Genomic DNA, 22,461 nt, shown 5'->3' with positions numbered 1-22,461 from the left:
CAACACTGTTAAAGCTGTACAGTGCCTCTCCATCAACACCATCAACACTGTCGAAGCTGTACAGTGCCTCTCCATCAACACTGTCAAAGCTGTACAGTGCCTCTCCATCAACACTGTCAAAGCTGTACAGTGCCTCTCCATCAACACTGTCAACAGTGTCAAAGCTGTACAGTGCCTCTCCATCAACACTGTCAACACTGTCAAAGCTGTACAGTGCCTCCCCATCAACACTGTCAAAGCTGTACAGTGCCTCTCCATCAACACTGTCAAAGCTGTACAGTGCCTCTCCATCAACACTGTCAAAGCTGTACAGTGCCTCTCCATCAACACCATCAACACTGTCAAAGCTGTACAGTGCCTCTCCATCAACACTGTCAACACTGTCAAAGCTGTACAGTGCCTCTCCATCAACACTGTCAACAGTGTCAAAGCTGTACAGTGCCTCTCCATCAACACTGTCAAAGCTGTACAGTGCCTCTCCATCAACACTGTCAAAGCTGTACAGTGCCTCTCCATCAACACTGTCAAAGCTGTACAGTGCCTCTCCATCAACACTGTCAACACTGTCAAAGCTGTACAGTGCCTCTCCATCAACACCATCAACACTGTCAAAGCTGTACAGTGCCTCTCCATCAACACTGTCAAAGCTGTACAGTGCCTCTCCATCAACACTGTCAAAGCTGTACAGTGCCTCTCCATCAACACTGTCAAAGCTGTACAGTGCCTCTCCATCAACACTGTCACACTGTCAAAGCTGAACAGTGCCTCTCCATCAACACTGTCGACACTGTCAAAGCTGTACAGTGCCTCTCCATCAACACCGTCAACACTGTCAAAGCTGTAAAGTGCCTCCCCATCAACACTGTCAAAGCTGAACAGTGCCTCTCCATCAACACTGTCAACACTGTCAAAGCTGTACAGTGCCTCTCCATCAACACCGTCAACACTGTCAAAGCTGTAAAGTGCCTCCCCATCAACACTGTCAAAGCTGTACAGTGCCTCTCCATCAACACTGTCAACACTGTCAAAGCTGTACAGTGCCTCTCCATCAACACTGTCAAAACTGTACAGTGCCTCTCCATCAACACTGTCAAAGCTGTACAGTGCCTCTCCATCAACACTGTCAACACTGTCAAAGCTGTACAGTGCCTCTCCATCAACACTGTCAAAGCTGTACAGTGCCTCTCCATCAACACTGTCAAAGCTGTACAGTGCCTCTCCATCAACACTGTCAACACTGTCAAAGCTGTACAGTGCCTCTCCATCAACACTGTCAAAGCTGTACAGTGCCTCTCCATCAACACTGTCAAAGCTGTACAGTGCCTCTCCATCAACACCGTCAACACTGTCAAATCTGTACAGTGTCTCTCCAACAACACTGTCAAAGCTGTACAGTGCCTCTCCATCAACACTGTCAACACTGTCAAAGCTGTACAGTGCCTCTCCATCAACACTGTCAAAGCTGTACAGTGCCTCTCCATCAACACTGTCAACACTGTCAAAGCTGTACAGTGCCTCTCCATCAACACTGTCAAAGCTGTACAGTGCCTCTCCATCAACACTGTCAACACTGTCAAAGCTGTACAGTGCCTCTCCATCAACACTGTCAAAGCTGTACAGTGCCTCTCCATCAACACTGTCAACACTGTCAAAGCTGTACAGCGCCTCTCCATCAACACTGTCAAAGCTGTACAGTGCCTCTCCATCAACACTGTCAAAGCTGTACAGTGCCTCTCCATCAACACTGTTAAAGCTGTACAGTGCCTCTCCATCAACACTGTCAAAGCTGTACAGTGCCTCTCCATCAACACCGTCAACACTGTCAAAGCTGTACAGTGCCTCTCCATCAACACTGTCAACACTGTCAAAGCTGTACAGTGCCTCTCCATCAACACTGTCAAAGCTGTACAGTGCCTCTCCATCAACACCATCAACACTGTCAAAGCTGTACAGTGCCTCTCCATCAACACTGTTAAAGCTGTACAGTGCCTCTCCATCAACACCATCAACACTGTCAAAGCTGTACAGTGCCTCTCCATCAACACTGTCAAAGCTGTACAGTGCCTCTCCATCAACACTGTCAACACTGTCAAAGCTGTACAGTGCCTCTCCATCAACACTGTCAAAGCTGTGCAGTGCCTCTCCATCAACACCATCAACACTGTCAAAGCTGTACAGTGCCTCTCCATCAACACCATCAACACTGTCAAAGCTGTACAGTGCCTCTCCATCAACACCATCAACACTGTCAAAGCTGTACAGTGCCTCTCCATCAACACTGTTAAAGCTGTACAGTGCCTCTCCATCAACACTGTCAAAGCTGTACAGTGCCTCTCCATCAACACCGTCAACACTGTCAAAGCTGTACAGTGCCTCTCCAACAACACTGTCAAAGCTGTACAGTGCCTCTCCATCAACACTGTCAAAGCTGTACAGTGCCTCTCCATCAACACTGTCAAAGCTGTACAGTGCCTCTCCATCAACACTGTCAAAGCTGTACAGTGCCTCTCCATCAACACTGTCAAAGCTGTACAGTGCCTCTCCATCAACACTGTCAAAGCTGTACAGTGCCTCTCCATCAATACCATCAACACTGTCAAAGCTGTACAGTGCCTCTCCAACAACACTGTCAAAGCTGTACAGTGCCTCTCCATCAACACCATCAACACTGTCAAAGCTGTACAGTGCCTCTCCATCAACACTGTCAAAGCTGTACAGTGCCTCTCCATCAACACTGTCAAAGCTGTACAGTGCCTCTCCATCAACACTGTCAAAGCTGTACAGTGCCTCCCCATCAACACTGTCAAAGCTGTACAGTGCCTCTCCATCAACACTGTCAACAGTGTCAAAGCTGTACAGTGCCTCTCCATCAACACTGTCAACACTGTCAAAGCTGTACAGTGCCTCTCCATCAACACTGTCAAAGCTGTACAGTGCCTCTCCATCAACACCATCAACACTGTCAAAGCTGTACAGTGCCTCTGCATCAACACTGTCAAAGCTGTACAGTGCCTGTCCATCAACACTGTCAAAGCTGTACAGTGCCTCTCCATCAACACCATCAACACTGTCAAAGCTGTACAGTGCCTCTCCATCTACGCTGTCACAGCTGTACAGTGTCTCTCCATCAACACCATCAACACTGTCAAAGCTGTACAGTGTCTCTCCATCAACACCATCAACACTGTCAAAGCTGTACAGTGCCTCTCCATCAACACTGTCAACAGTGTCAAAGCTGTACAGTGCCTCTCCATCAACACTGTCAACACTGTCAAAGCTGTACAGTGCCTCTCCATCAACACTATCAACACTGTCAAAGCTGTACAGTGCCTCTCCATCAACACTGTCAACACTGTCAAAGCTGTACAGTGCCTCTCCATCAACACTGTCAACAGTGTCAAAGCTGTACAGTGCCTCTCCATCAACACTGTCAACACTGTCAAAGCTGTACAGTGTCTCTCCATCAACACTGTCAACACTGTCAAAGCTGTACAGTGCCTCTCCATCAACACTGTCGAAGCTGTACAGTGCCTCTCCATCAACACTGTCAAAGCTGTACAGTGCCTCTCCATCAACACCATCAACACTGTCAAAGCTGTACAGTGCCTCTCCATCAACACTGTCAAAGCTGTACAGTGCCTCTCCATCAACACTGTCAAAGCTGTACAGTGCCTCTCCATCAACACTGTCAACACTGTCAAAGCTGTACAGTGCCTCTCCATCAACACTGTCAAAGCTGTACAGTGCCTCTCCATCAACACCGTCAACACTGTCAAAGCTGTACAGTGCCTCTCCATCAACACTGTCAAAGCTGTGCAGTGCCTCTCCATCAACACTGTCAACACTGTCAAAGCTGTACAGTGCCTCCCCATCAACACTGTCAAAGCTGTGCAGTGCCTCTCCATCAACACTGTCAACACTGTCAAAGCTGTACAGTGCCTCTCCATCAACACCATCAACACTGTCAAAGCTGTACAGTGCCTCTCCATCAACACTGTCAAAGCTGTACAGTGCCTCTCCATCAACACTGTCAAAGCTGTACAGTGCCTCTCCATCAACACTGTCAACACTGTCAAAGCTGTACAGTGCCTCTCCATCAACACCATCAACACTGTCAAAGCTGTACAGTGCCTCTCCATCAACACTGTCAAAGCTGTACAGTGCCTCTCCATCAACACTGTCAACACTGTCAAAGCTGTACAGTGCCTCTCCATCAACACCATCAACACTGTCAAAGCTGTACAGTGCCTCTCCATCAACACCATCAACACTGTCAAAGCTGTACAGTGCCTCTCCATCAACACTGTCAACATTGTCAAAGCTGTACAGTGCCTCTCCATCAACACTGTCAACACTGTCGAAGCTGTACAGTGCCTCTCCATGAACACTGTCAAAGCTGTACAGTGCCTCTCCATCAACACTGTCAACACTGTTAAAGCTGTACAGTGCCTCCCCATCAACACTGTCAACACTGTCAAAGCTGTACAGTGCCTCTCCATCAACACCATCAACACTGTCGAAGCTGTACAGTGCCTCTCCATCAACACTGTCAAAGCTGTACAGTGCCTCTCCATCAACACTGTCAAAGCTGTACAGTGCCTCCCCATCAACACTGTCAACACTGTCAAAGCTGTACAGTGCCTCTCCATCAACACTGTCAAAGCTGTACAGTGCCTCTCCATCAACACTGTCAAAGCTGTACAGTGCCTCTCCATCAACACTGTCAACACTGTCAAAGCTGTACAGTGCCTCTCCATCAACACTGTCAAAGCTGTACAGTGCCTCCCCATCAACACTGTCAACACTGTCAAAGCTGTACAGTGCCTCTCCATCAACACTGTTAAAGCTGTACAGTGCCTCTCCATCAACACCATCAACACTGTCGAAGCTGTACAGTGCCTCCCCATCAACACTGTCAACACTGTCAAAGCTGTACAGTGCCTCTCCATCAACACTGTTAAAGCTGTACAGTGCCTCTCCATCAACACCATCAACACTGTCGAAGCTGTACAGTGCCTCTCCATCAACACTGTCAAAGCTGTACAGTGCCTCTCCATCAACACTGTCAAAGCTGTACAGTGCCTCTCCATCAACACTGTCAACACTGTCAAAGCTGTACAGTGCCTCCCCATCAACACTGTCAAAGCTGTACAGTGCCTCCCCATCAACACTGTCAAAGCTGTACAGTGCCTCTCCATCAACACCATCAACACTGTCAAAGCTGTACAGTGCCTCTGCATCAACACTGTCAAAGCTGTACAGTGCCTCTCCATCAACACTGTCAAAGCTGTACAGTGTCTCTCCATCAACACTGTCAAAGCTGTACAGTGCCTCTCCATCAACACTGTCAAAGCTATACAGTGCCTCTCCATCAACACTGTCAAAGCTGTACAGTGCCTCTCCATCAACACTGTCAACACTGTCAAAGCTGTACAGTGCCTCTCCATCAACACCATCAACACTGTCAAAGCTGTACAGTGCCTCTCCATCAACAGTGTCAACATTGTCAAAGCTGTACAGTGCCTCTCCATCAACACTGTCAACACTGTCGAAGCTGTACAGTGCCTCTCCATGAACACTGTCAAAGCTGTACATTGCCTCTCCATCAACACTGTCAACACTGTTAAAGCTGTACAGTGCCTCCCCATCAACACTGTCAACACTGTCAAAGCTGTACAGTGCCTCTCCATCAACACCATCAACACTGTCGAAGCTGTACAGTGCCTCTCCATCAACACTGTCAAAGCTGTACAGTGCCTCTCCATCAACACTGTCAAAGCTGTACAGTGCCTCCCCATCAACACTGTCAACACTGTCAAAGCTGTACAGTGCCTCTCCATCAACACTGTCAAAGCTGTACAGTGCCTCTCCATCAACACTGTCAAAGCTGTACAGTGCCTCTCCATCAACACTGTCAACACTGTCAAAGCTGTACAGTGCCTCTCCATCAACACTGTCAAAGCTGTACAGTGCCTCCCCATCATCACTGTCAACACTGTCAAAGCTGTACAGTGCCTCTCCATCAACACTGTTAAAGCTGTACAGTGCCTCTCCATCAACACCATCAACACTGTCGAAGCTGTACAGTGCCTCTCCATCAACACTGTCAAAGCTGTACAGTGCCTCTCCATCAACACTGTCAAAACTGTACAGTGCCTCTCCATCAACACTGTCAACAGTGTCAAAGCTGTACAGTGCCTCTCCATCAACACTGTCAACACTGTCAAAGCTGTACAGTGCCTCCCCATCAACACTGTCAAAGCTGTACAGTGCCTCTCCATCAACACTGTCAAAGCTGTACAGTGCCTCTCCATCAACACTGTCAAAGCTGTACAGTGCCTCTCCATCAACACTGTCAAAGCTGTACAGTGCCTCTCCATCAACACTGTCAAAGCTGTACAGTGCCTCTCCATCAACACTGTCAACACTGTCAAAGCTGTACAGTGCCTCTCCATCAACACTGTCAAAGCTGTACAGTGCCTCTCCATCAACACTGTCGAAGCTGTACAGTGCCTCTCCATCAACACCGTCAACACTGTCAAAGCTGTACAGTGTCTCTCCAACAACACTGTCAAAGCTGTACAGTGCCTCTCCATCAACACTGTCAACACTGTCAAAGCTGTACAGTGCCTCTCCATCAACACTGTCAAAGCTGTACAGTGCCTCTCCATCAACACTGTCAACACTGTCAAAGCTGTACAGTGCCTCTCCATCAACACTGTCAAAGCTGTACAGTGCCTCTCCATCAACACTGTCAACACTGTCAAAGCTGTACAGTGCCTCTCCATCAACACTGTCAAAGCTGTACAGTGCCTCTCCATCAACACTGTCAACACTGTCAAAGCTGTACAGCGCCTCTCCATCAACACTGTCAAAGCTGTACAGTGCCTCTCCATCAACACTGTCAAAGCTGTACAGTGCCTCTCCATCAACACTGTTAAAGCTGTACAGTGCCTCTCCATCAACACTGTCAAAGCTGTACAGTGCCTCTCCATCAACACCGTCAACACTGTCAAAGCTGTACAGTGCCTCTCCATCAACACTGTCAACACTGTCAAAGCTGTACAGTGCCTCTCCATCAACACTGTCAAAGCTGTACAGTGCCTCTCCATCAACACCATCAACACTGTCAAAGCTGTACAGTGCCTCTCCATCAACACTGTTAAAGCTGTACAGTGCCTCTCCATCAACACCATCAACACTGTCAAAGCTGTACAGTGCCTCTCCATCAACACTGTCAAAGCTGTACAGTGCCTCTCCATCAACACTGTCAACACTGTCAAAGCTGTACAGTGCCTCTCCATCAACACTGTCAAAGCTGTACAGTGCCTCTCCATCAACACCATCAACACTGTCAAAGCTGTACAGTGCCTCTCCATCAACACCATCAACACTGTCAAAGCTGTACAGTGCCTCTCCATCAACACCATCAACACTGTCAAAGCTGTACAGTGCCTCTCCATCAACACTGTTAAAGCTGTACAGTGCCTCTCCATCAACACTGTCAAAGCTGTACAGTGCCTCTCCATCAACACCGTCAACACTGTCAAAGCTGTACAGTGCCTCTCCAACAACACCATCAACACTGTCAAAGCTGTACAGTGCCTCTCCATCAACACTGTCAAAGCTGTACAGTGCCTCTCCATCAACACTGTCAAAGCTGTACAGTGCCTCTCCATCAACACTGTCAAAGCTGTACAGTGCCTCTCCATCAACACTGTCAAAGCTGTACAGTGCCTCTCCATCAACACTGTCAAAGCTGTACAGTGCCTCTCCATCAATACCATCAACACTGTCAAAGCTGTACAGTGCCTCTCCAACAACACTGTCAAAGCTGTACAGTGCCTCTCCATCAACACCATCAACACTGTCAAAGCTGTACAGTGCCTCTCCATCAACACTGTCAAAGCTGTACAGTGCCTCTCCATCAACACTGTCAAAGCTGTACAGTGCCTCTCCATCAACACTGTCAAAGCTGTACAGTGCCTCCCCATCAACACTGTCAAAGCTGTACAGTGCCTCTCCATCAACACTGTCAACAGTGTCAAAGCTGTACAGTGCCTCTCCATCAACACTGTCAACACTGTCAAAGCTGTACAGTGCCTCTCCATCAACACTGTCAAAGCTGTACAGTGCCTCTCCATCAACACCATCAACACTGTCAAAGCTGTACAGTGCCTCTGCATCAACACTGTCAAAGCTGTACAGTGCCTGTCCATCAACACTGTCAAAGCTGTACAGTGCCTCTCCATCAACACCATCAACACTGTCAAAGCTGTACAGTGCCTCTCCATCTACGCTGTCACAGCTGTACAGTGTCTCTCCATCAACACCATCAACACTGTCAAAGCTGTACAGTGTCTCTCCATCAACACCATCAACACTGTCAAAGCTGTACAGTGCCTCTCCATCAACACTGTCAAAGCTGTACAGTGCCTCTCCATCAACACTGTCAACACTGTCAAAGCTGTACAGTGCCTCTCCATCAACACTGTCAAAGCTGTACAGTGCCTCTCCATCAACACCATCAACACTGTCAAAGCTGTACAGTGCCTCTCCATCAACACCATCAACACTGTCAAAGCTGTACAGTGCCTCTCCATCAACACCATCAACACTGTCAAAGCTGTACAGTGCCTCTCCATCAACACTGTCAAAGCTGTACAGTGCCTCTCCATCAACACCGTCAACACTGTCAAAGCTGTACAGTGCCTCTCCAACAACACTGTCAAAGCTGTACAGTGCCTCTCCATCAACACTGTCAAAGCTGTACAGTGCCTCTCCATCAACACTGTCAAAGCTGTACAGTGCCTCTCCATCAACACTGTCAAAGCTGTACAGTGCCTCTCCATCAACACTGTCAAAGCTGTACAGTGCCTCTCCATCAACACTGTCAAAGCTGTACAGTGCCTCTCCATCAATACCATCAACACTGTCAAAGCTGTACAGTGCCTCTCCAACAACACTGTCAAAGCTGTACAGTGCCTCTCCATCAACACCATCAACACTGTCAAAGCTGTACAGTGCTTCTCCATCAACACTGTCAAAGCTGTACAGTGCCTCTCCATCAACACTGTCAAAGCTGTACAGTGCCTCTCCATCAACACTGTCAAAGCTGTACAGTGCCTCCCCATCAACACTGTCAAAGCTGTACAGTGCCTCTCCATCAACACTGTCAACAGTGTCAAAGCTGTACAGTGCCTCTCCATCAACACTGTCAACACTGTCAAAGCTGTACAGTGCCTCTCCATCAACACTGTCAAAGCTGTACAGTGCCTCTCCATCAACACCATCAACACTGTCAAAGCTGTACAGTGCCTCTGCATCAACACTGTCAAAGCTGTACAGTGCCTGTCCATCAACACTGTCAAAGCTGTACAGTGCCTCTCCATCAACACCATCAACACTGTCAAAGCTGTACAGTGCCTCTCCATCTACGCTGTCACAGCTGTACAGTGTCTCTCCATCAACACCATCAACACTGTCAAAGCTGTGCAGTGTCTCTCCATCAACACCATCAACACTGTCAAAGCTGTACAGTGCCTCTCCATCAACACTGTCAACAGTGTCAAAGCTGTACAGTGCCTCTCCATCAACACTGTCAACACTGTCAAAGCTGTACAGTGCCTCTCCATCAACACTATCAACACTGTCAAAGCTGTACAGTGCCTCTCCATCAACACTGTCAACACTGTCAAAGCTGTACAGTGCCTCTCCATCAACACTGTCAACAGTGTCAAAGCTGTACAGTGCCTCTCCATCAACACTGTCAACACTGTCAAAGCTGTACAGTGTCTCTCCATCAACACTGTCAACACTGTCAAAGCTGTACAGTGCCTCCCCATCAACACTGTCAAAGCTGTACAGTGTCTCTCCATCAACACTGTCAACACTGTCGAAGCTGTACAGTGCCTCTCCATCAACACTGTCAAAGCTGTACAGTGCCTCTCCATCAACACCATCAACACTGTCAAAGCTGTACAGTGCCTCTCCATCAACACTGTCAAAGCTGTACAGTGCCTCTCCATCAACACTGTCAAAGCTGTACAGTGCCTCTCCATCAACACTGTCAACACTGTCAAAGCTGTACAGTGCCTCTCCATCAACACTGTCAAAGCTGTACAGTGCCTCTCCATCAACACCGTCAACACTGTCAAAGCTGTACAGTGCCTCTCCATCAACACCGTCAACACTGTCAAAGCTGTACAGTGCCTCTCCATCAACACTGTCAAAGCTGTGCAGTGCCTCTCCATCAACACTGTCAACACTGTCAAAGCTGTACAGTGCCTCCCCATCAACACTGTCAAAGCTGTGCAGTGCCTCTCCATCAACACTGTCAACACTGTCAAAGCTGTACAGTGCCTCTCCATCAACACCGTCAACACTGTCAAAGCTGTACAGTGCCTCTCCATCAACACTGTCAACACTGTCAAAGCTGTACAGTGCCTCTCCATCAACACCATCAACACTGTCAAAGCTGTACAGTGCCTCTCCATCAACACTGTCAAAGCTGTACAGTGCCTCTCCATCAACACTGTCAAAGCTGTACAGTGCCTCTCCATCAACACTGTCAACACTGTCAAAGCTGTACAGTGCCTCTCCATCAACACCATCAACACTGTCAAAGCTGTACAGTGCCTCTCCATCAACACTGTCAAAGCTGTACAGTGCCTCTCCATCAACACTGTCAAAGCTGTACAGTGCCTCTCCATCAACACTGTCAACACTGTCAAAGCTGTACAGTGCCTCTCCATCAACACCATCAACACTGTCAAAGCTGTACAGTGCCTCTCCATCAACACCATCAACACTGTCAAAGCTGTACAGTGCCTCTCCATCAACACTGTCAACATTGTCAAAGCTGTACAGTGCCTCTCCATCAACACTGTCAACACTGTCGAAGCTGTACAGTGCCTCTCCATGAACACTGTCAAAGCTGTACAGTGCCTCTCCATCAACACTGTCAACACTGTTAAAGCTGTACAGTGCCTCCCCATCAACACTGTCAACACTGTCAAAGCTGTACAGTGCCTCTCCATCAACACCATCAACACTGTCGAAGCTGTACAGTGCCTCTCCACCAACACTGTCAAAGCTGTACAGTGCCTCTCCATCAACACTGTCAAAGCTGTACAGTGCCTCCCCATCAACACTGTCAACACTGTCAAAGCTGTACAGTGCCTCTCCATCAACACTGTCAAAGCTGTACAGTGCCTCTCCATCAACACTGTCAAAGCTGTACAGTGCCTCTCCATCAACACTGTCAACACTGTCAAAGCTGTACAGTGCCTCTCCATCAACACTGTCAAAGCTGTACAGTGCCTCCCCATCAACACTGTCAACACTGTCAAAGCTGTACAGTGCCTCTCCATCAACACTGTTAAAGCTGTACAGTGCCTCTCCATCAACACCATCAACACTGTCGAAGCTGTACAGTGCCTCCCCATCAACACTGTCAACACTGTCAAAGCTGTACAGTGCCTCTCCATCAACACTGTTAAAGCTGTACAGTGCCTCTCCATCAACACCATCAACACTGTCGAAGCTGTACAGTGCCTCTCCATCAACACTGTCAAAGCTGTACAGTGCCTCTCCATCAACACTGTTAAAGCTGTACAGTGCCTCTCCATCAACACCATCAACACTGTCGAAGCTGTACAGTGCCTCTCCATCAACACTGTCAAAGCTGTACAGTGCCTCTCCATCAACACTGTTAAAGCTGTACAGTGCCTCTCCATCAACACCATCAACACTGTCAAAGCTGTACAGTGCCTCCCCATCAACACTGTCAAAGCTGTACAGTGCCTCTCCATCAACACCATCAACACTGTCAAAGCTGTACAGTGCCTCTCCATCAACACTGTCAAAGCTGTACAGTGCCTCTCCATCAATGGCATCAATGGTCTTTGCAAGAAGCTTTGATTGGTAACATGAGATTATTGGACATTCAGTCAGTGAGATGTGACAAATTGCCCAGTCAGAGATTGGGTCATGATGCTATTCAAGGAGATCACAGCTGATGACCGTGAGAATTCCGTGCCCAGCTCCTTCCCACCAGTGTCCACCTTCCTTCACACCCTCACTGAGCAAAGCCAATCGGTCTCTGATTTGAAATGATTAGTTTAACATCGACAGCATTTTCTCAAACAGTGCTTCACTTTGTACGAAGAATTGGACGGCACGGTGGCACAGTGGTTAGCACTGCCGCCTCACAGCGCCAGGATCTCGAGTCCAATTGCAGCCTCAGGTGACTGTCTGTGCGGAGTCTGCACGTTCTCCCCGTGTCTGCGTGGGTTTCCTCCGGGTGCTCCGGTTTCCTCCCACAGTCTGAAGATGTGCAGGTTAGGTGGCTTGGACAGGTTAAAATTGTCGCTTTGTGGTGTTCAAAGGTTAGGTGGGGCTACGGGATAGGCTGGGAGAAGTGGGCCGAGGGAGGGTTCTCTGTCAGTGGGTTGGTGCAGACACGATGGGCACACTAGCCTCTTCCTGCACTGTAAGTTTAATTTTTTTTACAAAATAATCTTTATTAGTGTCACAAGTAGGTTTACATTAACACTGCAATGAAGTTTCTGTGAAAAGCCCCTAGTCGCCACATTCCGGCGCCTGTTCGGGTTCACAGAGGGAGAATTCATAATGTCCAATTCACCTAACAGCAAGTCTTTCGGGACCTGTGGGAGGAAACCGGAGCACCCGGAGGAAACCCACGCACACACGGGGAGAACGTGCAGACTCCGCACAGACAGTGACCCAAGCCAGAATCGAACCCGGGACCCTGGCGCTGTGAAGCAACTGTGCTAACCACTGTGCTACCGTGCCACCCGTATGATTCTAAGTGTGTCCTGTGAGTGATCTGGTTCTGATCTTAAGGTTGGGGCATCTTGTTCTCGTCTCTCCCACCATCAGAGGTAACTTATCTCAATTTGCCCTAACTATTCCTTTCAAAATCCCGCCAAGAAAATCAAATCATCCCTTATCCTTCGCTGTTCCGGAGAATACAATCTGAGGTGATGTAATCTCTCCTCATTGACCCTCATCAATATTGTCCTCTCTATCTGAGGTTCTGTCCACCATTTTAAACATCAGACTTCCTGTTTACATTATTCACAGGAAGAAAATGTCATTTAATTGTAGTTCATTTTAACGTGCCTTTTTAATTCCACACTCTCAGGATAATGTAAACCGCGCGAGAGCCTCATCTCAGTTTCCCAGCGTCCAGGAAGTTTTTCACGATGTGCCCCGTTCATTTTGTTGACCTTGTTGAACTCTGTAAACTCGGCAATGTACATTTGAGGGTGTCCGCCCAGACCCGTAGAATCACGGAACGATCCGGAACAGGACACAGGTGCCCAGTCACCAAACCTGCGCTGGTCCTCTGGAAGGGTCACCCAATTAAACTGGCCCTCACAGCCTGAGCAAATATTTCTTTCAAGTATTTATTCAATTCCATTTGGCGCGTTACTATTGAATCTGCTTCCTCTGCCATGTCAGGCAGTCCCTTCTCGAGCACAACTCCCCGCAAAAAGTTATCTACCTCCCCCTCTGGTTCTTTCATCGTTTGTCCACCTTGTGGCATTATCAGAACTATCAGCATCGCAAGGGTTAACGCAGTATCAAGAACAGACACTAGAGGGAGCTGAAGATACAACTATATAAAGCAGTGATGCTAGACATCAGGGGAGAAGTGTAAGCAGGAGATAGCTGGTGAAGGTCATCAGAGCAGTTAGTGTGAGAAGGTTAGATTAGAGTTCATACCAGTCGTGAGATTAGCAGTAGGTGAGTGGAGTTAGATGTTGAAGAACAAAGAAAAATACAGCACAGGACAGGCCCTTCGGCCCTCCAAGCCCGTGCCGACCATGCTGCCCGTCTAAACTACAATCTTCTACACTCCCTGGCTCCGTATCCCTCTATTCCCATCCTATTCATATATTTGTCAAGATGCCCCTTAAATGTCACTATCGTCCCTGCTTCCACCACCACCTCCGGTAGCGAGTTCCAGGCACCCACTACCCTCTGTGTAAAAAAACTTGCCTCATACATCTCCTCTAAACCTTGCCCCTCTCACCTTAAACCTATGCCCCCTAGTAATTGACCCCTCTACCCTGGGGAAAAGCCTCTGACTATCCACTCTGTCTATGCCCCTCATAATTTTGTAGACCTCTATCAGGTCGCCCCTCAACCTCCGTCGTTCCAGTGAGAACAAACCGAGTTTATTCAACCTCTCATCATAGCTAATGCCCTCCATACCAGGCAACATCCTGGTGAATCTCTTCTGCACCCTCTCTAAAGCCTCCACATCCTTCTGGTAGTGTGGCGACCAGAATTGAACACTATACTCCAAGTGTGGCCTAACTAAGGTTCTATACAGCTGCAACATGACTTGCCAATTCTTATACTCAATGCCCCGGCCAATGAAGGCAAGCATGCCGTATGCCTTCTTGACTACCTTCTCCACCTGTGGTGCCCCTTTCAATGACCTGTGGACCTGTACACCTAGATCTCTCTGACTTTCAATACTCTTGAGGGTTCTACCATTCACTGTATATCCCCTACCTGCATTAGACCTTCCAAAATGCATTACCTCACATTGGTCCGGATCAACCCTGTATTCTAAAGGACTAAGTGCCGAAACCCAGTTCAGTCGTGTAAATAAAATCATAGCTTTGTTTTAGTAAAAGCTATAGTGTGGTCTTTGTGGAACACTACACAATCCATCCTGAATACGCAACGCAAAGAACAGTGTCCCCCTGTTTACCGCCGCTCCTGTCATTGTCAACGCTTTCTCCTTATTTACTCGAAACCTTCAGCATTTTGAAAGCCTCGAATAAATCTCCTCTGAACTGTCACGGCTCCGAGGATATAAATCCCGTCCTCTCCGCGTTACCAGTACCGACTCACCCCCGGAATCATTCCAGTCAATCTCCATGGACCGGCATGTTTCCGGAATTGAACACAATCCTCCAGCTGGGATTGGATCGGTGTGTTGTAAATGGAGTACGAAATGAGGCATCAATAATCTACACAAGGTTAACATATTTCCTGCCGACTGTCATTGCTGAAGATTTAGGGGAGGATTTTGCTGACTCTATTCCTGACTTGTGAGGAGCTGCGAGTGAGGAGAGGAAATCACAGCAGGCTGCTGGCGAAGGACTCACATCCATGAAGAGATGATACGAGGGGTCTCCGGGTTGGGGAGGGTTAGCCGCCACATCAATTGCAATCTGAGCTGTTAATGGGCAGCAAGAGAAAATCGATTCGAGCTTGTTCAGATAATCCTGGACGGATGAGTCCAGGTTTGTCACATCCATAACACACCCTCGAGCACCAGACCTACAAAGAGATGGTGAAAGTTAATCGTCACGTCATATGCATCCTCTATTAAAATAGCAGTCATTTTCTGTGGCGGGAACAATGTCAACAAATAACTTGGAAATAACATATCAGAATCACTGACAGATATATTGGCGCATCAGCAAGATTGGAGCCCAGGGTATACAGCAAGACACCAATATACCAGCAAGGGCTGTGATGTCAGGGCTGGGGGTGGGGTTCACTCCGTTCAATAGCTCACACCCTTGTCCAAACACCAAAAACTAAAGGTTTATTTAGAGTCACCGAAGTTTACAGCATGGAAACAGGCCCTTCGGCCCAGCTTGTCCATGCCGCCCAGTTTTTACCACTAAGCTGGTCCCAATTGCCCGTATTTGTCCCGTATCCCTCCATACCCAGCTTCCCCATATAACTGTCCAAATGCTTTTTAAAAGACAAAACTGTACCCGCCTCTACTACTGCCTCTGGCAGCTCGTTCCAGACACTCACCACCCTCTGTGTGAAGAATTGCCCCTCTGGACCCTTTTGTACCTCTCCCCTCTCACCTTTAACCTCTGCCCTCTAGTTCTAGACTCTTCTACCTTTGGGAAAAGTTGTTGACTATCTACCTTATCGATGCCCCTCATTATTTTATAGACCTCTATAAGATCACCCCCGAGCCTCCTCCGCTCCAGGGGAGAAAGTCCCAGCCTATCCAGCCTCTCCTTATAACTCAAACCATCAAGTCCTGGTAGCATCCTCGTAAATCTCTTCTACACTCTTTCTGGTTTAACAATATCCTTCCTATAATAGGGTGACCAGAACTGTACACAGTATTCCATGTGTGGTCTTACCAATGTCTTGTACAACTTCCATCAGCCTGCCATATGACGTCCGGTTTGACTTCCTGTGGCTATCGAGGCCGGGGGAAACTGTCCAGACACTGGGAAATCTGGTGAGAAAGTACTGTCCTTCCAGCAGAGAGCCCACTGGGAGTGAGAATCTCCTGGGAAGAATCCACCGCCCGCAGACTGAACATGCGTCCGCAAGACCTTGTGTGGAACCACCCCGCTGAGATCCGCTCGAGCCAGCCACCATCTCGCGATGTGGCCATCCCAGTCTGCGTTCCGAAACACCATCCTCACCTCTTTCCCACTGGCTTCCCGCTGTGCCTCACCGATCTGGTAGGGCAGCAATTGCACCCTCTGTCCTGGTTTGGTGAGTACCCTGTGTTCTAGGATCTGTTTCCTAGAAGGCTTGAGAACACATCATTGTTCTGGGATATAAACCCAGGTGTATCTGGGAGGGCGATCTTGAGATCCCCCCCCCCCCCCCTCTTGGCCTGTCCTCACTAACAGGCTCTGCATTCAGTGAGACCATTAACACCTCCCGGTCATGACATCTTCTCAAGAGATTGAGCTGCTTGATGGTAGCTCAGCTCTTACTTTCTCCATTCTGGTAGCCTTACTGTGTTGGTGACTGGACTCACTTTCTCAATCTACAAGATTGCTGACGATACGACCATAGTGGGCTGGATCTCGAATAACGACGAGTCTGAATACAGGAGGGAGATAGAGAACCTAGTGGAGTGGTGTAGCGACAACAATCTCTCCCTCAATGCCAGCAAAACTAAAGAGCTGGTCATTGACTTCAGGAAGCAAAGTACTGTACACACCCCTGTCAGCATCAACGGGGCCAAGGTGGAGATGGTTAGCAGTTTCAAATTCCTAGGGGTGCACATCTCCAAAAATCTGTCCTGGTCCACCTACGTCGACGCTACCACCAAGAAAGCACAACAGCACCTATACCTCCTCAGGAAACTAAGGAAATTCGGCATGTCCACATTGACTCTTACCAACTTTTACAGATGCACCATAGAAAGCATCCTATCGGGCTGCATCACAGCCTGGTATGGCAACTGCTCGGCCCAGGACCGCAAGAAACTTCAGAGAGTCGTGAACACCGCCCAGTCCATCACACGAACCTGCCTCCCATCCATTGACTCCATCTACACCTCCCACTGCCTGGGGAAAGCGGGCAGTATAATCAAAGATCCCTCCCACCCGGCTTACTCACTCTTCCAACTTCTTCCATCGGGCAGGAGATACAGAAGTCTGAGAACACGCACGAACAGACTCAAAAACAGCTTCTTCTCCGCTGTCACCAGACTCCTAAACGACCCTCTTATGGACTGACTTAATTAACACTACACCCTGTATGCTTCATCCGATGCCAGTGCTTATGTAGTTACATTGTCTATGTTGTGTTGCCCTATTATGTATTTTCTTTTATTCCCTTTTCTTCTCATGTACTTAATGATCTGTTGAGCTGCTCGCAGAAAAATACTTTTCACTGTACCTCGGTACACGTGACAATAAACAAAATCCAAATCCAAAATCAATGATTCTGTCAGGTCCCTTTCAGCTCGCCAGGAACTTACATTCAGTGACATTACCCAACCCAGACACCGACTGCCGGTTGGAACTCTGATGGTGGTGCGCTGATGCTACCCCCTCCGTTTGGGTACCATCAGCCCTTCCCTTCACCTCGAGTCCTGGCAGTTCCACTGTTGAGAGGCCATCTTCATGCTGGTCTTCAGGAAGGACCCCATCCGCATCCCCCAAGCAGGCCACAGCATCTGACGCCATACTGCTCCCAGAATGCCAGGAGCAAAAGGCAATCTCGGCCAATCAACACTCGATATGAAGTGCTTCATATCTGTGTGACATGTCCGGGTATCCCCATGTACACAAGTGTTACCAAAGTATCTGCTCCTTCAAAGACCTGTCTTTGGACACAGCATTCGGGTCCACCAGAGTTACCATGGTCCCAGAGTCCAAGATGGGGACAGATTCCTGGGGGTACAGTATTGGTGGTGCTATCGGCTGGAATGAGGTTACAATCCTTGGGATATTCCTCTGTCCTAGGATCCCTTTGATAGTATTATGGGTCCGGGTTTACAGAACCCCAAAGTGTTTCATGGAGTTCAACCGACCCACAACTGTTAATAGATTGTGGTATGGGGAGCACACGGCCCACTCTACAGGTGTCGTACAGCAGGAATGGAAGAGCCATTGCCCACAACACACTCCCTACTTAAACTAAAATACCATACCTGAAAAGCACGCACAATATGCTCACCCCTCACTGTCTTTAAGTTCACTAAGCCAATCCAAGAGATAGACGTTTATCCAGGACGAGCCCCCAATTGTTACAGGTCCGGGTTTACAGACCCCCAAAGTGTTTCATGGAGTTCAACCGACCCACAACTTTTAATAGATTGTGGTGTGGGAAGCACACAGCGTACTCTCCAGGTGTGATACAGCAATTATGGACAAATGGTTTTTAAAACAAAACAATGTTTATTCTATGAACTCAAGTTAACCTTTCAAAAACAAACATTGAATATCTTAACACCTATTACTTCAAAGATAACCCCAAAAGACTACAACACTAAATAATCCTTCAAACTGTTCCTTTAAACATCCAAAAGACTTCAAACCTTCAAAAACAGACATGAGGTTACATTCAATATATTTATAGTCTTTGGATTTGCAGACATCCACAGACCAGCTCTGTGTTTTCTTCCTGCAGCTCTGAGCAAAACACACAGACACTCCCAGCCTCATCCTCAAACTGAAACCAAAAGCAGAAGTGAGCTCAACTCCCCCCACCCTCTGACATCACTTCAGTAATATGATCAGCTCCATTTCTTAAAGGTACATTGCTTAAACATCCATTTCTTAAAGGTACTCTCACATGACAATAGGAACACTGGCCCCAGGTGTCCCACTTCACTGCAAGAGTAGCATCATCTCCTCTCTGTCACAGGGAATGGTGCACTTTGGGTGGGATCCTACTTCCCAAAGTAGGTTTCTCCCTCCATCCTGCCTCCAGCAGTAACGCTGTTGTCCGGTGTTGTCCAACACATTCCACGACTTGACTCACCGACTCGGGATTCCCTTGACTCACCAATCTCCTGATGTCCGGTGGTGAAATCCTGAGGAAGTGATCCAGGATGTCTCTCCACAACGTGAGGAAGTGATCCTGAGGAAATGATCCTGAGGAAGTGATCCTGAGGAAGTGATCCTGAGGAAGTGATCCTGAGGAAGTGATCCTGAGGAAGTGATCCAGGATGTCTCTCCGCAACGTGAGGAAGTGATCCTGAGGAAGTGATCCAGGATGTCTCTCCGCAACGTGAGGAAGTGATCCTGAGGAAGTGATCCAGGATGTCTCTCCGCAACGTGAGGAAGTGATCCTGAGGAAGTGATCCAGGATGTCTCTCCACAACGTGAGGAAGTGATCCTGAGGAAGTGATCCAGGATGTCTCTCCGCAACGTGAGGAAGTGATCCTGAGGAAGTGATCCTGAGGAAGTGATCCAGGATGTCTCTCCGCAACGTGAGGAAGTGATCCTGAGGAAGTGATCCTGAGGAAGTGATCCAGGATGTCTCTCCGCAACGTGAGGAAGTGATCCTGAGGAAATGATCCTGAGGAAGTGATCCTGAGGAAGTGATCCTGAGGAAGTGATCCAGGATGTCTCTCCGCAACGTGAGGAAGTGATCCTGAGGAAGTGATCCTGAGGAAGTGATCCAGGATGTCTCTCCGCAACGTGAGGAAGTGATCCTGAGGAAATGATCCTGAGGAAGTGATCCTGAGGAAGTGATCCTGAGGAAGTGATCCAGGATGTCTCTCCACAACATGTCCTGGGCCAAGCTCCTCTGGTTGTAGCCACTTCTGGGCCACGTGTATGAGATCAAACATCGAGGATCAAACTGCTTTGTCTCCCTGGAACATTCCTGGACACGGTGGTGCTGAGCTTGCGCGGCACTTGTTAATCATTGCCACGCTAGGATCTCATTCTTCGGTGCTTCATAATCCTCATGTCACAATAAACCTTCTGGTCTTCACCGGGCGAATACGGGGCAATAATTCCAGCTGATTGTTCATGTGACAAGGCATTCCTGTTCACTGTCGGCTAAAATATCCTCAGGAAAACCTCCACATCATCCACCTCATAATAATGATAATAATAACCTTATATTGTCACAAGTATGACGTTACTGTGAAAAGCCCCTAGTCGCCACATTCCGGCGCCTGTTCGGGGAGGCCGGTACGGGAATTGAACCCGCGCTGCTGGCCTTGTTCTGCATTACAAACCAGCTGTCTAGCCCACTGAGCTAAACCAGCCCTGAGTCATTCTTTGCAGGCCAGCCCCTCCTGGAACTGTAGGGAGAGGGTGAACAGTCCGACTGGGAGGCTGAACACATTGGAGATCAACCTGTAATTGCTAGCCATTCTTCCTTTGCATTGTGGTGAGCGTATTACAGTCACCATTCACCACTGTACGACATTGTATCACGCTGTTGTCCATGTGGGCTCCACCTATGGACCATTGTACTGTACTACACTGATTGTATCATGTTGGTGCCCTTGTGAGCTCCGCCCCTGGCTCCGCCCCCTTGAGGGGAGGTATGTAGAGCTGCTGCCCTGTAGGCGGCTCTCAGTGCAGAGCAGTCGCAGGCAGGCACTGTTCTAGTTGATTAAAGCCACTGTTCACTTCAGCTCTCTGTCTCGTGTGAATTGATGCATCATGCATTTCCAGAGCAGGCAGGTAATCTCCGTTTGGTTCAGAGTAGCTTCTTGCAGCGTTCTGACGGCCTCGTGTTGGGTCAGTGTAACCTGGGCAAGGTGTTTTATCGGAGCTCCCATTATTGAACGATAATTCTCCGCGATTACCCACAACCCCTCACACATTCTCCTCCAAACATCATGTGACAAGAGGCTGTGGACGATGCTCGGCGGGATGGAGTCCATTCAGTTCAATAGCTCGCACCCTTGTCCAAATACCAAAACTAAAGGTTTATTTAAAGGTCTTCAGAGGCTTAGCACCACGAGAAAGGGCAGGAAATAAACGGCAAGCTCCTCGCTGAACCTCACTTCACAAACAGTCTATTTAAATCAGGACAGCTAAACCATTTCCCCGGGGAAACTCAACACAGATAACAGCGACAGTCAGGTGACCAATACGGGTTCTCACACAGGCCAAAAGCCAAACCAAATCAGGGTTTCTGTCGAGTCAGAGGTCAGCGACAAACACACAGCGTGCACACGGCAAACTCTTCACCCTCCAACGCAGCTTCCTCACATTCACCAAGTTAGCTTCCCCCCCCGCCAGCAGGGCTCAGCTCTCTGCTCATCTAGTCTAGCAAGGCTACACAGCCGCTCCTCGTTGCATGGATTCCTGGTCAGGGGTTTCCATCAGCCTGCCATGTGATGTCCAGGTTTGCTTCCTGTGCCTATCTAGGCCGGAGGAAACTGTCCAGAAACTGGAAAATCCTCTGGGAAAAGTACGGTCCTTTCAGCACAGAGCCCCTGGTGACACCACAGTCCCCGTGGAGCAGCAAGATACTGGTGGGTATTTGGGGTTTGAGTGTACAGGGGTTGTATATACAAGGGTTGACAATGCAGGGTTTGGGTATACTGCATTGTCAGTATGGTTCGCATACAGGGTTTGAGTACACAGGGATTAGGCAGACATGGGTTTCATATATACTTTTGAGTGTACAGGAGTTGGGTATAGAGAGGTTGGGTGTGCAGTGTTTGAGTATACAGGTTTGAGTATACAGGCTTATGTATACAGGATTTGGGTATACTGAGGTCAGGTGTACAGTGTTTAAGTATACAGTTTTGCATATACAGGGAATGCGTGTGCAGGGTTGGATATAGGGATTAAGTACTCAGTGGCTGAGTGTACAGGGTATACAGCGGTTTGGTATACAAAGTTTGAGTATATAGCTGTTGAATATACAGTGATTGGCTATACAGAGGTTGTATATACAGGGGTTAGGTATACAGGGGTTGAGTACAGAGGGTTTGAGTATTCAGGTGTTGGCTATAGACAGGTGAAGTGCACAGAATTTGAGTATACAATTTTTTTGAGTATACACGGGTTAGGTACACAGATATTGGATATACAGCGGGTGGGTATGCAGGGTTTGGATATACTAGATTTGAGTACACAGGGGTTGAGTATTCAGTGGTTAGGTATACATGAGTTGCATACACAGGTTTGAATGTACAGAAGTTGAGTAGAGAGGGGTTGGGTATACATGTTTGAGCATAATGCGCTGGGTATGCAGGGGTTGGGTAGACAG

At 48.3% G+C, this 22,461-nt stretch overlaps 2 protein-coding genes across 5 annotated transcripts in view; both read right to left on the bottom strand.

The window, feature by feature from the left end:
* The window catches only part of LOC140424648 (uncharacterized), a 62,911-nt gene extending 49,359 nt beyond the window's left edge, over window positions 1-13,552 (bottom strand). Inside the window, exon 1 of the mRNA XM_072507884.1 lies at window positions 13,406-13,552. Coding sequence (XP_072363985.1) covers window positions 13,406-13,552 — 147 coding nt within the window. The remainder of the gene's footprint in view (window positions 1-13,405) is intronic.
* The window catches only part of LOC140424666 (alanine aminotransferase 2-like), a 245,465-nt gene that overhangs the window by 78,063 nt on the left and 144,941 nt on the right, over window positions 1-22,461 (bottom strand). For all 4 annotated transcript variants that reach the window (XM_072507921.1, XM_072507923.1, XM_072507922.1 and 1 more), the window contains one exon: window positions 15,153-15,327. In XM_072507921.1, coding sequence (XP_072364022.1) covers window positions 15,153-15,327 — 175 coding nt within the window. The remainder of the gene's footprint in view (window positions 1-15,152; window positions 15,328-22,461) is intronic.

Source organism: Scyliorhinus torazame, chromosome 6 (assembly GCF_047496885.1).
Source record: "Scyliorhinus torazame isolate Kashiwa2021f chromosome 6, sScyTor2.1, whole genome shotgun sequence".
Taxonomy (NCBI): Eukaryota; Metazoa; Chordata; class Chondrichthyes; order Carcharhiniformes; family Scyliorhinidae; genus Scyliorhinus; species Scyliorhinus torazame.
This window is presented reverse-complemented; position numbering and strand designations above follow the sequence as displayed.